Below are 12,666 nucleotides of genomic sequence, written 5' to 3'. Positions count from 1 at the left end.
CATGGTGTAGTGGTGAGAGTGCTGGACTGGGAGCCGGGAGATCCGTGTTCTAGTCCCCACTGGGCCGTGGCAGCTCCCTGGGTGACTTTGGCCCAGTCACAGACTCTCAGCTCAACCCACCTCACAGGGTTGTTGTTGTGAGGATAAAATGGAGAGGAGGAGGATAATGTAAGCTGCCTTGGGTTCCTTGCAGGAGGAAAAAATGCAGGATATATATGCAATAAATAAAAAACAACTCCCCCCCCCCGTCTTTGGAGTCCAGTCGAGAAGGGGGCTGGCAGAAGGAGCTGGATTTACCCGCCCTCTCCGGCAAGGTTCGTCGGAAACGTTTCCCAGCGAAGTCTTCCTCCTTATAGCCCTGTCCAAAGCAGCTGCTGCTAAGGCAGTAGCAGCAGCGACGCCCCTGAAGGGTTAATCCGGCGCCCACCCACCCACCTCCCGCCCCCTTTTGGAGGGAGCTGCCGAAGCAACTCGCTCCGGTTTGAAAAGGCACCCGCAAGCCGCCTGTGCGCCCAGGGCGCACGCTGCTCGCCTTGGCCACTTCGTGCCTTTGGAAACCAGCCTTCCCCTCCGCCTCGCCTTTAACAACCAGGGCTCCGCCGGCGGCGGCCCCTCTCCTCCTGCCTCTGGTCTGAGCCCCCCACCCGCCAGAGCTCTGCACTGCCCGGGAGGATGGGTCTCTGAGCCGCTGGGTCTTGGAGAGCCCCCCGCTCGCCCGCGGCCGCTTTGCGCGCCCAGGCTGCTGCCCTCTCCAAAGCGCCTCTCCAGACCCACCGCCTTCCCAAGATGTCCCTGGTGTTCGTCTGGTGCTGCTGCTGTTTGTGGGGATGCACCTTCGGGACGGGATTTCTCTATCAGTTCCCGGCGTCGGCCCTGCAGCACAACTATCCCGAGCAGAGTTCCGGAGGACCGTCGGGCAACGGCTTCTCTAACCGCCGGTGAGTGACCCGAACCTCTCCGCGCCAAACGCCGGCAGGAGCGCTCCTGCGGGAGGGTTGAACTTCGCAGCAGCTGGGAAGGGCAGCGGCACCTCAAGACGGCGCTGCTTCATCGAGGCAGTGGGGCGGGGGGAGGGAGGAACAGTCGAGGGGGGCCCGGGCCCGTTAATTTCTGGAACAAGGGTGCTGGGGTTATTGTGACAACTGTCGGGGAGCAACCCCGGCCACAGGAGAGAGCTCCCTCGAGAGGTTCGCCGGGCTCCTACGTTGCGCTCCTTCCGGCCGCAGGTGAAGACCTTTTTATCCTCCCAGTATTTTAGCATTTTAGCTTCCTAGTCTTTTCGCTCTGGTGTTTTGAATCTGTATTTTAAATCTCTGCATTGCTGCCAGGTGTTATTCTGGTCGTACTGTGATACTGTGGTTTTAAGCTTTCATCTTTTATATTGTTCTATGCAGCACTCTGTGGTTTTAATTTTGGTGAACCACCCAGAGAGCTTCTGCTGTTGGGCAGGATAGAAATGAAGTAAATAAATAAACAAACAGCCTTGGGGAGCTTAATTTCTGAAACAATAGGTGGCGAGGTTTTAAATGTGCCCGTGAGCGTCTCAGAGTCCTTCCAAAGGAGGCTTTTCTTGTGCAATCCTGCTGCCACATTCACAGAGTTTTGCAGGGGGTCCAGACGGCATCCGATTTGTAGCCTTGCCATGCTTTCCTGCTGCATCAGACCCTTTAAGGAAGGAAAGCCAGAATGATTGCACAAATGCCTCTTGGCTGAGCCACCTGGAGTGAACCGCTCTGTATACAAATATTATTAATAAGAATTTAATATGAAGTGGTATATAAATATTTAATATGAGGTGGTATATCAATATTATTAATTGAAATAAATATTGATGTTATTTATTTATTCCATTCATATCCCACCTTTCTTCCATCTTGGAACTCGAGGTGGCTGCGTGTGGTTCCCAGGTGGTCTCCACTCCAAGCACTGACCAGACCCAGGTCTGCTTAGCTTCAGCACGGAGATTGTTAGTGGTAGGAGCTCTCTGTCCCTAGTCTGAGCTGGAAGCCTTCACCGTCTCCCTCCCCCCCCCCCCCGCCCCAGTCCCAGATGGCTGGCATCACCCTAGCTGTGGTTACGCTGGGCTGGTACAGCCCTCTTCACTGGATGATCGTGACATCAAGCGGTGGCTTGTGTGTGTGTGAGAAGGGACCATTGTAATCTTAACACCACAGATCAAGCCCTCATAGCGCTCGAGACACAATGCCCTGATCTAGCCATCGCCGACCGGGCGCCCTCCAGGTGTGTGAGACTACAACTCTCACCAGCCCCAGCCAGCATGGCCATCATCCCCTGTCACCATGGCTGGGAAAGCCTGCAAGTTCATACTTTCACTGGAGATGGGTGCGTGGGTGACTAGAAATTGAAATTGTGCGGTGGAAGGGCCGTGCTTCCCTGTGCTGCACCATCCCATGTGAGAATGACCCCTGGCAGAGGACTGGTTTGTGTGATCCTTCTCTCTCAAATAAAGAGGGGGGAGGGGGGAAGATTGGGGGAGGAACCAGGCTGCCCAGTGAGCAGGGGTTCACACCACAGGGGTAGTGGAGGAGAGGGGTTCATGCTGCTCCTTTCCCATGTTGTTTGAGTGTCAGTCCCTTACCTCCTGTAACTCTACATAATGGAGTTGGTTCACTCATTCCGCTGCCTGCCACAAAGCGTAGAGCAGAGGTGTTGAACTCAAGTTCCAGGACTAAATCTGGCCTGCCAAATCTGGCCTGCCTCCTTCCCTGGCCTCAGGTTGTTTGGTGGGTTCCTGGTTTTTCCACTTCCCTCCCCCAACTAAAAGTCTGAAATACTCTCCAAAGGTTTGGTTACTGGCAGTATAACAGCTCTAGGGCGCAATCCTATGCATGTTTAGACAGAAAAGGTCTGGGGAATGCTGGGAGTTGTAGTACTTTTTTCTGCCTAAACATGCATGGGATGGTAGGATTTATTTCTGCCTAAACATGCATGGGATGGTAGGATCTTTTTCTGCCTAAACATGCATGGGATTGCACCCTTAAGCTCAAATGTCCTGGTGTTTTTTGCTCTTTTGATATTGGTCCCACCCCCTTTTGGCTTTGGTCCCACCCTCTTTTGCTTTTGACCTTGCCTACCGCTGGGATGTGGTCCCTGAGAGCTTCCCTCAAATTGAATTTGCCCCTTGGGTTAGGCCAACCCTAACCCTAACTTATGTGGAAGGGAAAGCACGTAATTGTGGATTGTGAGCCTGTCTATCTATGCCGAACCATCAATAAACATGGCCCCTTACAGAGAAAGGTCCCTGCTTCCATGGAGCTTACAATCTGAAAACAGGCAGTGAGAAGATGGAGGGGAAACAAAGGGAGAGGAGGAAGAATGGGGAGCAATGCTGTGGGGTCAAAAACGTGCTTACAGTTGGGGATGAAGGTTAAGGGGATAAGCCCAATGCCACGTAGAAACAGTGGGTATTGAAAAAGAACTTGGAGCAAGGCAGAGAAAGGGGCAGAGGTCCATAAAGGGAGTTCTAAGCCATTCCCCCTATACCAGCCTTCCCCAGTCTGGTGCCCTCGAGATGTTTGAACTACAACTCCCAGCACTGCTGACCATTGGCCCTGCTGATGGGAGCAGAAGTCCAAAACATCTGGAGGGCCCCAGGTGTGGCAAGACGGCCCTGTACTCCCCCGGAATTCTTCAGCCCCTGCCCCAAAAGATCGGCTTGTCAGTTGCAGTGTTATGGTGTGCAAGCTGAATGTATTCAGTTTCCACCCGATCTTGGGATGAATTAAATAGGAAACCATCTCTGGCGACTTCCAAACACACCAAATATGCATCAGTGGTTTTTTTTTTTCATAACGGAGCAGAATCTTGCTGTGGAAGTTGTTGTCTTCTGCCTGATCGTGAGCAGAAGTGAAGGACTGGAACTCCCAGATGTGCCAGGAGCAACTGAAAATGAACGTCCCGCGTTTGAGAAGTCCGTTTTTTGAAAGTAGTACCAAATTACCTGAAGAAAACAAGACATGTACAGCTCATTTGAATTAGAATGCAAGTTAAATCTCATGAAATGGTCATGATTGTGAAACGTTTGTTGTTGTTTTTTACCATGGTGCCAAAGAGCCTGGGTCCTCTTCGGCCAAGGGCATCCTCCCCCCCCCCCCATATTATTCAAACCCTCTTTCTACCCCTGATTTCAGTTCCTGGGGGAAAAGGTGGGGCATTCCACGGATAGGGGACCACAGGGAAGAATGGCCGGAGTCATTTAAGGGAACAGGGGGCATTTGTTTGTCTAAGGGCAGTATGGGGTTAGAGGAGTAGAGGTCATGATCAAAGATAGGTCACTTGCATGCCTATTGTACCATGTGCACAGCTATTTCACAGTGTGGGATTGCATTCCTGTTGCGACCTGTATACAGTATTGTTCAGGTGGGCAGGATCATGCAGGACTCCGTGGTCCTTGAAATCAAGGGTGGGCAGACTTCTGACTTACAGGATCTACATTGCTTTTTCTCCTAGAACTCTGAGATCCAGCAAGTGGAGCCATGTGCAAAACAGTGGCTCAGAAAGAGGGGTGTGCGTACACTTAAAATGGAAAGGGCACCTCTGAACATATGCGCAGGGCAGGAATTTGTTTTCAGTATCAGAACTGAGCTCTCAGTCATTTCATGCACAAAACCATCCCTGGTTCCCTCCCTCCAGAAGCTTTCTTCATTTCAGTAGCCTAATTTGGGGGGGGGGGGAGTTATTGCTAGGGATGTACAAAAGTCACTTACCTTTTCGCAGCTTGGCTTCGCGGTGGGGGGGAGGCGCTTCGCTTCTCCCCGTGAAGTTCAGGCGAGGGGGGGGAGGCGCCCTGCCTCGCCTGGCCGAAATTCAGGCCAGGGAGAAGCGCCCCGTCTCCCCGGCCGCAAAACAAAAAGTGAAAACAAAAACAAAAACACCCCGTGATAGGCTACGTAACGATTAATGTAGCCTATCACGGCTAGATTTCCAAAGTCAGCCGTGATAGGCTACGTTAATCGTCACATAGCTGATCACGGGTGACTTTGGGAAAAAAAAAACGCGTACGCAAATAGCGTTGCTCTTATTTTTGCCATAGTCTACGTAAATCTTTACGTAGACTAGAAGTGCCAAAATAAGGAACGCAAATGGCGGCACCCATGGGCCGCCGCCATTTGCGTATGCGCTTCCCCCCCCAAAACTCAGCCGTGATAGGCTACGTGACGATTAACGTAGCCTATCACGGCTGACTTTGGAAATCTAGCTGTGATAGGCTACGTTAATCGTTACGTAGCCTATCACGGTTTTTTTTTTTTTACTTTATTTTGTAATGGCGGCGGCGGCAGCCGGTCGGAAGACCGGCCGCTGCTCCCGCCGAACCGCTGCCGGGACCCGCCGCCGAGAGGGACATTCGCAGGAGGTAAGTCCCATCCCGGGGGTGGCGGGGGGGTGGCAGAGAATTTCACCACCAATTTCGGGGGGCCGAATGCGTTGGCATTCGGCCTCACTGAGATTCATGGAGAAATTCTCAGAAATTCTCCGCCATCCCTATTGATTGGGAGTCAGAAATCCTTGGTGATCAACTACAAATTGTCCAGAGATGTACCAGTAGATCCAATCTGTCTTCTGCCCATGCCTGCTTAAAACACTCGGCTTATTTTGCATCCTTTTAAGGTTTGCTTTCGTTGAATTTTCTCTTGGTCGGTACTTTTTGCATCTTTCATTGCCATTTTGACCCCATTGTTTTCTAGATTTATTTTCTCTACCCTCACTTGTGTAGACATACCTGCCATCTGAAGACCATTCTTGATGCATTTGATGGATGAAGTGGACACTGGTCCATGAAAACATCTGCCTGAATAAATGTATAACAGTGCATTCCTATACATGTCTACTCAGACTGAAGTCCCCACTGAGTTTAGTGGGGCTCCCTCCCATATAAGAGGGTACAGCAGCCTTCCCCAACCTGCTGCCCTCCTGATATGTTGGACTACAATGCCCATGCTGTCTGGGGATGCTGGGAGTTGTAGTCTGACACATCTAGAGGGCACTAGGTTGGTGAAGGCTAAGGTATAGGATTGCAGCTTTGGCCTTTATGGCTCTTTAAGCATGGGTGGCTGGGGAATGCTGGGAGTTGTAGGACTTTTTCTGTCTAAACATGCATGTGACTGTAGGACATTTTTCTGTCTAAACATGCATAAGATTGTAGGACTTTTTGTCTAAACATGCATAGGATTGTAGGACATTTTTCTGTCTAAACATGCATAAGATTGCACCCTTAGTTGTATTTAACAGGGAGAATTCCTCTTTTCTGGTTCCTGTCCCTGTTAAATCACTATCCTGGTTTCTGCCTTTGGGGGGAAATCTTGTCATTCATTCATTCATTCATTCATAGGGGTGGTGTGAGTTTTGAGAGTTGTTCATCATTTGAGCTCACCTCATTCCCCCAGAGAGTTGGACTACAACTGCCATCATGCCCAATCACTGGCTGTGCTGGCTGGGGGTGATGGGATTTGTAGTAGGCAGAGTAAGACCTTCAGAAACGGGTGGGCTGGGAAACTGGGAGGCCTACGCAGCGTCCCCTGTTATAAAACATGGGGGTGCTGCAAGAGTATCCATATGTTCCTCTGTGAAATGTTGGTGGGGTGTGGTTTGTGGGACTTCGCAAAGCTAGTGGAGGACCCATCGTTCAGTAGTAGAGAGCGCATACCTTTCATGCTTTAGGTTCGATTCCTGGCATCTTAGGATCTTAGCCTGGTGGGAGGGCTGAGAAAACCCCCCTGAGAGCCACTGCCGCTCAGATTAAAGAGTACTAGGCTAGTGACCTGATGGTGTAAGGGAGCTCCCTATGGTGCTAATAAATAACCTCTTATCAGTGAAAGAATGCACATAAATACTTACATTGAAAGAGTTCTGCTGGATCAGAGCAAAGGCCTATCCAGCCCAGCATCCTGTTTCCCACAGTGGCTTTTGTGAAGTCCATAAGCAGGCAGTGGAGGCAGGTGGCTCCGATGTCAGTGAGGCGGTGAATCTGCTCTGGGTTTCAGTCAGAACTCTAAAGGAGCTGCCTTGGATAGCTCCTTTAGAGTTCTGACTGGTTCTGACTGAAACCCGGAGTGGATTCACCTCCCCACTGCAAGCAGGGCCTGAAAGCGACAACAGTGTTGAATGGGGTATGGCTACCCTTGAAAGACCAGGTCCGCAGCCTGGGGGGTCATTTTGGACTCCCAGCTGTCCATGGAGGCTCAGGTGTCAGCTGTGAGCCGGACAGCGCTGTGTCAACTCCATCTGATACGGCGGCTGCGCCCCTTCCTTCCCGACCATCTGCTCCCATCGGTAGTACATGCCCTGGTCTCCTCTCGTTTAGACTACTGTAATACGCTCTACGTGGGGTTACCCTTGAAGACGGTTCGGAAGCTGCAGCTGGTACAGAACGCGGCGGCTCGCCTGATTAAAGGCAGCCGCCGGCGAGATCACATCACTCCAGTGCTGAAGGAGTTGCACTGGTTACCAGTTGTTTTCCGGGCCAAATTCAAGGTGTTGGTTTTGACCTTTAAAACCCTATATGGCTTCGGCCCAGCCTATCTCAAGGAGCGCCTCCAGCAGCACCAGACAGGCCGCTTAACGAGATCAGCCTCGGCTGGCCTTCTCTCTGTCCCATCAGCCAGGACAGCTAGACTGGTGGGGACGAGGGAGAGGGCCTTCTCTGTGGTGGCCCCCACTCTGTGGAACTCCCTCCCTAGGGAACTCCGCCATGCCCCCTCTTTAATGAGCTTCCGTCGTGCATTAAAAACGTGGCTGTTCAGGCACGCATTTGGGGTGGGTTAGGGTATTTTAGAAATGTTTTTACTGTAGAATTTTATTGTTTTAAACTGTTTTATTGTATGTTGTACATCGCCCAGAGTGGCTGGGTGACCAGCCAGATGGGCGATTAATAAATTTAATAATAAATAAATAAACAACTGTTGTCCCCCAGCACTCGGTATTTGGAGGCATACTACCTCTGAATCTGGAGGTTCCAGATCATTGTCATGACTGAGAGCCATTGGCCTAGTCCAGACAACCATATATTGGCTTATTAAGCCCAGATATGCATGAGCCTTTCCTCCATTCATACAGCCCCTTTGCTATTTCAAGCAGCGATTAAACTAGGAGGTCTCCAATTAACCACATTTCCCCGGTTTGGATGAACTTGGAAGCAATGGTTACCAGCTTCAGAACAAGCCAGGATTGTAAACTTCAAACCATGATTTAAGGTCCTGGTCTTAACCATCATTTCCCAGATCGGACGACATGGGAAACACTGGGTTATTGGAGACTTCCTGGATTGATGGCTATGCACTACGACGGGGCTGCATGCACGAGGTGGAGTGCTCATGCACATCTCATTTTAGTAAGCTTTGATATGGTCATCTTCACACATTCGTTGGTAACGCCTACTTTCCATGAGTTCCTCCAATCCCCTTTTAAAGCCATCCAAATTGGTGGCCATTGCTCCATCAAGTTGGTTGCCATTTCTGCATCTTGTGGCGGTGAATTCCACAGTTTAATGCTGTGCTGTGTGAAGAAGTCCTTCCATTTGTCTGTCCTGAATCTCCCACCAATCAGCTTCATGGGACAACCCCGTCTTGCAGTATTCCAAGAGCAAGAGAAAACCTTCTTTCTATGAAATTTTCTGCACTGCTTTTCTGCATAATTTTGTAAACCTCAATCATGTCTCTCATTCACCTCTTTTTCCCCCTCTACACTAAAAAGCATCAAATGTAGCTTTTCCTTCCACCATTGAAAAGTTGGAGCTGTTTCCTCCTGGTTGCATTTCAAATGTACTGCTTGTACTGGTGATCTGGTACAGTAGTCTCCTTGACTGACATTTTTTGGTAGAAAGCCCTGGAGTGCCCGACGTATTCTTGCTCCAGGCATTGCGGGAAATTTTAAATCGTGGCTCAGGTTTCTGTGCTGGTGGGCCCTGGTGAGGCTTCCGGGCTGCTCAACGGCCCTGGATGCCAATGCCAGACTTACGTTGTTGTGGGAAGGGCTCCTCAAAGGTAGAAAACGTGAAAACCACCGCCGTGGAAGGCACGAGCATGAAATATTTCTGCCAGTAGAGGGAACACTTCTAATTTCTAGAACAAACATTACCGAAGTTTAGGAGAAATCACTGTGGTGACTCTCCAGGACTTGGTTCAAAAGAGTTTTTGGTTTCTGATTTAACTGGCCTCAGTCTTAAGGCTGACCACTTTGGAAGGAAACTATGCGAATTGAATGTATTTATTTAAAAGCATTTGAGCTGCCTGTTCAAACTTTTAGCTCAGGGAGGGTTATAATGCCTAATTAAAAATTAAAACATAATAAGAAATAGCAAAAACAAAAAAAGCTGTTGTGCAAGAATTAAAATAAAATACAGTGCTGGCATGCAGGCCTCGATCTGGCATTCAGTTTAACAGAGTTAACGTCAAATTGCAAAAGAAGAGGAGTGTGTGTGTGATATGGGTATTTTTAAAACTTTCTTTCTTTCTTTCTTTCTTTCTTTCTTTCTGCCAATATCTCACAATAATTATTGCAGTGTTATCCACACGGATCAAACAGCCATTGCCCCATAGCCACAGAGGAGCAGAATGATGTGGCAGGAGAGATGGAACCACTTCAGATGGCCAGTGGGAGATACCATTTTTGAATGCTCCCCACTTCAAAACCTCCCTGCAAGTAAATGCTGTCACATCAAGGGAAAAGACTGCTTGCTCCCTGTTGTGCTACTTTTTTCCTTGCAGGGATTGTTTAGGTAGGGGAGCATTTAGACATGGTGTCCATCCCCTACAGTTTTGAAGCAGCTGTGTACTCTGCCACGTCCTTCTTTTGCATGTTTATGGCCCGGTTCGCACGATCACCTTGGCTTAAACAAGCTATGGTGGCAAATGCCGGGAGCCATTTGCTTAATTATCCACCTGGAGACAGCTTGCCATGTCATCCAAACCTGGGTAGCATGGCTTGTTGGAGGGGGAAACAACCCTCAAATAACCCATGGCCTGTGGTTTGTTAACCATGAACAACCCATGAAGAGAGCCCATGGTTTGTTCTTCAACTTACGAGCTGTGGTTTGTTTGTGGCTAACAAACTTTGTTAGCACAGCTGGGTTCACACAACTCAACAACCCATAATTCAACAACAACCCACGGTTCAATGACAACTCACACTCAAGCCATATTCTGGCTTGTTGTGTTGTGTGAACCAGATCTCTGTGTGGTGGAGAGCTGTGAGAGCAAGACTGCCATAACAAAGAAAGTGAAGATATTTGAGGCTATACTAGATATCTGTTAGGAGAGGGTTGATAAATGTTTTTCTCCTCTCTTCATACAAAACCATTCAATTTTTTTAAAAGTACTCTATATTTTAAGAAAGTTTTCTTCTGTGCTGCAGTGTAAGTATAAAGTGATGCTCACTGAGACAAAAACAATCCATATACACTCATGAGGTCTGAACTGGCAGTGACTGATCAGGAAAAGGATGTTGAGGTTGTGGCGGACAGCTCGATTAAAATGTCGACTCAGTGTGCGGCCGCTGTGAAAAAGGCAAATTCCATGCTAGGGATCATTAGAAAAGGAAATGAAAATAAAACTACCAAAGATCATAATGCCTGTATTCAAATCTATGGTGTGACCACACTTGAAATACTGTGTAGAGTTCTGGTCGCCAAATCTAAAAAAAAGGATATTATATTGCTGGGAAAGATGCAGAAAAGGGCAACTGAAATGATCAAGGGGCTGGAGAAACCCCCCTACAAGGAAAGGTTGCAACGTCTGGGACTGTTTAGTTTAGAAAAAAGGCGAGTGAGAGAAGTGAATAAAATTGTGCATGGTATGGAGAACGTGACCCAGGGAGACATTTTACGTTCTCTCTCATAATCCTGGAGCCCAACAGGGTCACCCCACGAAGCTGATTAGTGGGAGATTCAGGACAGATCAAAGGAAGGACGTCTTCATACAGCGCAGAGTCAAACTATGGAATTGGCTACCACAAGAGACATAGTGATGGCCACCACTTTGGATGGATTTAAAAGGGGATTGGACAAATTCATAGACGAAAAGGCTATCAGTGGCTACTAGTCTTGAAGGCTATGTGCTATCTCCAGAACCAGAGGCAGTGAGCCTATGCACACCAGTTGCAGGGGAACATGGGCGGGAGGGTGCTGTTGCACTCATGCCCTACTTGTAGGTTCCCGTTCACAGCTGGTTGGCCACTGTGTGAACAGAAAGCTGGACTAGATGGACCCTTGGTTTGATCCAGCAGGGCTCTTCTTATCTTCCTATGTTCTTATGTTCTCTTGGTTGGCCACTGCGTGAGCCAGTGAAGGCTGGTGGCTCCTACGTCAGTAGAAAGAAAAAGAGAAACAGCAGGCGCCCCCACAAGTCTTCAAGCCTGCCAAGCACAGATGGAGAGAAGGAAGCAAGGCTGGCTTTACATTTATTTATTCTGGAGGCAGACCTGAATGGGAGCCAAGCAAGGCTATCCCAGCATATAATAAAGGCTCTGAATGATGGACAGATTTCTCCCCACAGATATACACATATGCTATTTTCATTCATCCCCCCCCCCCAAAAAAAATCAAGTTACTAGCCCTCTTGGTGATTCACATCTTTGGCATTTCAAACTTTTAGAATGGGGATGAAAGGGCATAAAAGCTGGGAAACCATTAAATGATTGGTGGTTGCGGGAAAGCCTCTCCTAAGGCTTAGTTACTGGCAGGAAGAGATTTAAGCTAAAATATGCTGGTATTTTTTGTGTTTTAGCCACACCCCTTTTGCCTCTGGACCACCCCTCTTTTGCCTTAGCGCCCCCCCCCCCGAATGCAGGCTCCAAGAGCTTCTCTGAGACTGAATGTGGCCCTCTGGCGGAAAGAGGTTCTGCACCTCTGGAACATCACCTCACTTCATCAATGTCCATTTTATGGTGTGCAATGCTAGCAAAAATATAACTCCATCCTTGAGAAGCACTTTTTTCACCACCTGCAAAGGCCCTTCCATGACACAAAATTGCTCCTTGACTAGCCCCATGGCAAATGGGCCAGGCAAAGATGTGAATCACCAAGAGGGCTAGTATCTTGACTTTTTTTGGATGGAAAAAGCGTATGGGTGTATCTGTAGGGGGAAAGCTGTCCCTCATTCAGAGCTTTTATTATATGCTGGGATAGCCTTGCTTGGCTCCCATTCAGGTCTGCCTCCAGAATAAATAAATGTAAAGCCAGCCTTGTTTCCTTCTCTCCATCTGTGCCTGGCAGGCTTGAAGACTTGCGGGGGGACCTGCTGTTTCTCTTTTTCTTTCCTTTTCGGTTCCTTGATGTGGTTTATCCTTCTGGGAGTCAGACTTTGCATTTGACCTTTCCACAGAAGGCTTTAGTTAGCAGGTCAACCTGAGCATGTCAGAAGATGGAGAGAGAGGCTGGGGAGGGACGGAGAGGGGAAAATTTGGAGTGGCGGCTTCAGGAACACTTTTGTCTGAAGAGGTGGCAGCAAAGGCTGCCGTTTGAACCAGACGGATTCCTTTTGAGACGCAGTGCTTTACTTCCTAGGCCGCTGGGAACTCTTCGTATCAAGAGTTCTGGCTTCTCTGCTGATTTCCTGTATCTTCCTAGGCACAGCTGGCTGGGCGTGATGGACGTTATCGTCCCAACACATCTGGAGGGCACCTGGATGGGAAAGGCTGGGCTAAAGATATACT

At 49.0% G+C, this 12,666-nt stretch overlaps 1 protein-coding gene across 3 annotated transcripts in view; it reads left to right on the top strand.

Annotated features, from left to right (window-relative positions):
- The first annotated feature begins 360 nt into the window (after window positions 1-360).
- COL26A1 (collagen type XXVI alpha 1 chain) overlaps window positions 361-12,666 on the top strand; it is a 211,875-nt gene continuing 199,569 nt past the window's right edge. For 2 of the 3 annotated variants that reach the window (XM_084823048.1, XM_084823049.1), the window contains exon 1: window positions 492-938. In XM_084823048.1, the coding sequence (XP_084679174.1) occupies window positions 787-938 (152 nt within the window). In that variant the 5' untranslated portion in view covers window positions 492-786. Of the gene's footprint in view, window positions 939-12,666 lie in introns of all 3 variants that reach the window. The other variant, XM_084823050.1, reaches the window with a different exon arrangement.

This window comes from Heloderma suspectum, chromosome 16, assembly GCF_057233095.1.
Source record: "Heloderma suspectum isolate Gila_16-S chromosome 16, 16-S_ref, whole genome shotgun sequence".
Lineage (NCBI taxonomy): Eukaryota > Metazoa > Chordata > Lepidosauria > Squamata > Helodermatidae > Heloderma > Heloderma suspectum.
The sequence above is the reverse complement of the archived record's forward strand: the minus strand, read 5'-3'. Positions and strand labels throughout refer to the sequence as shown.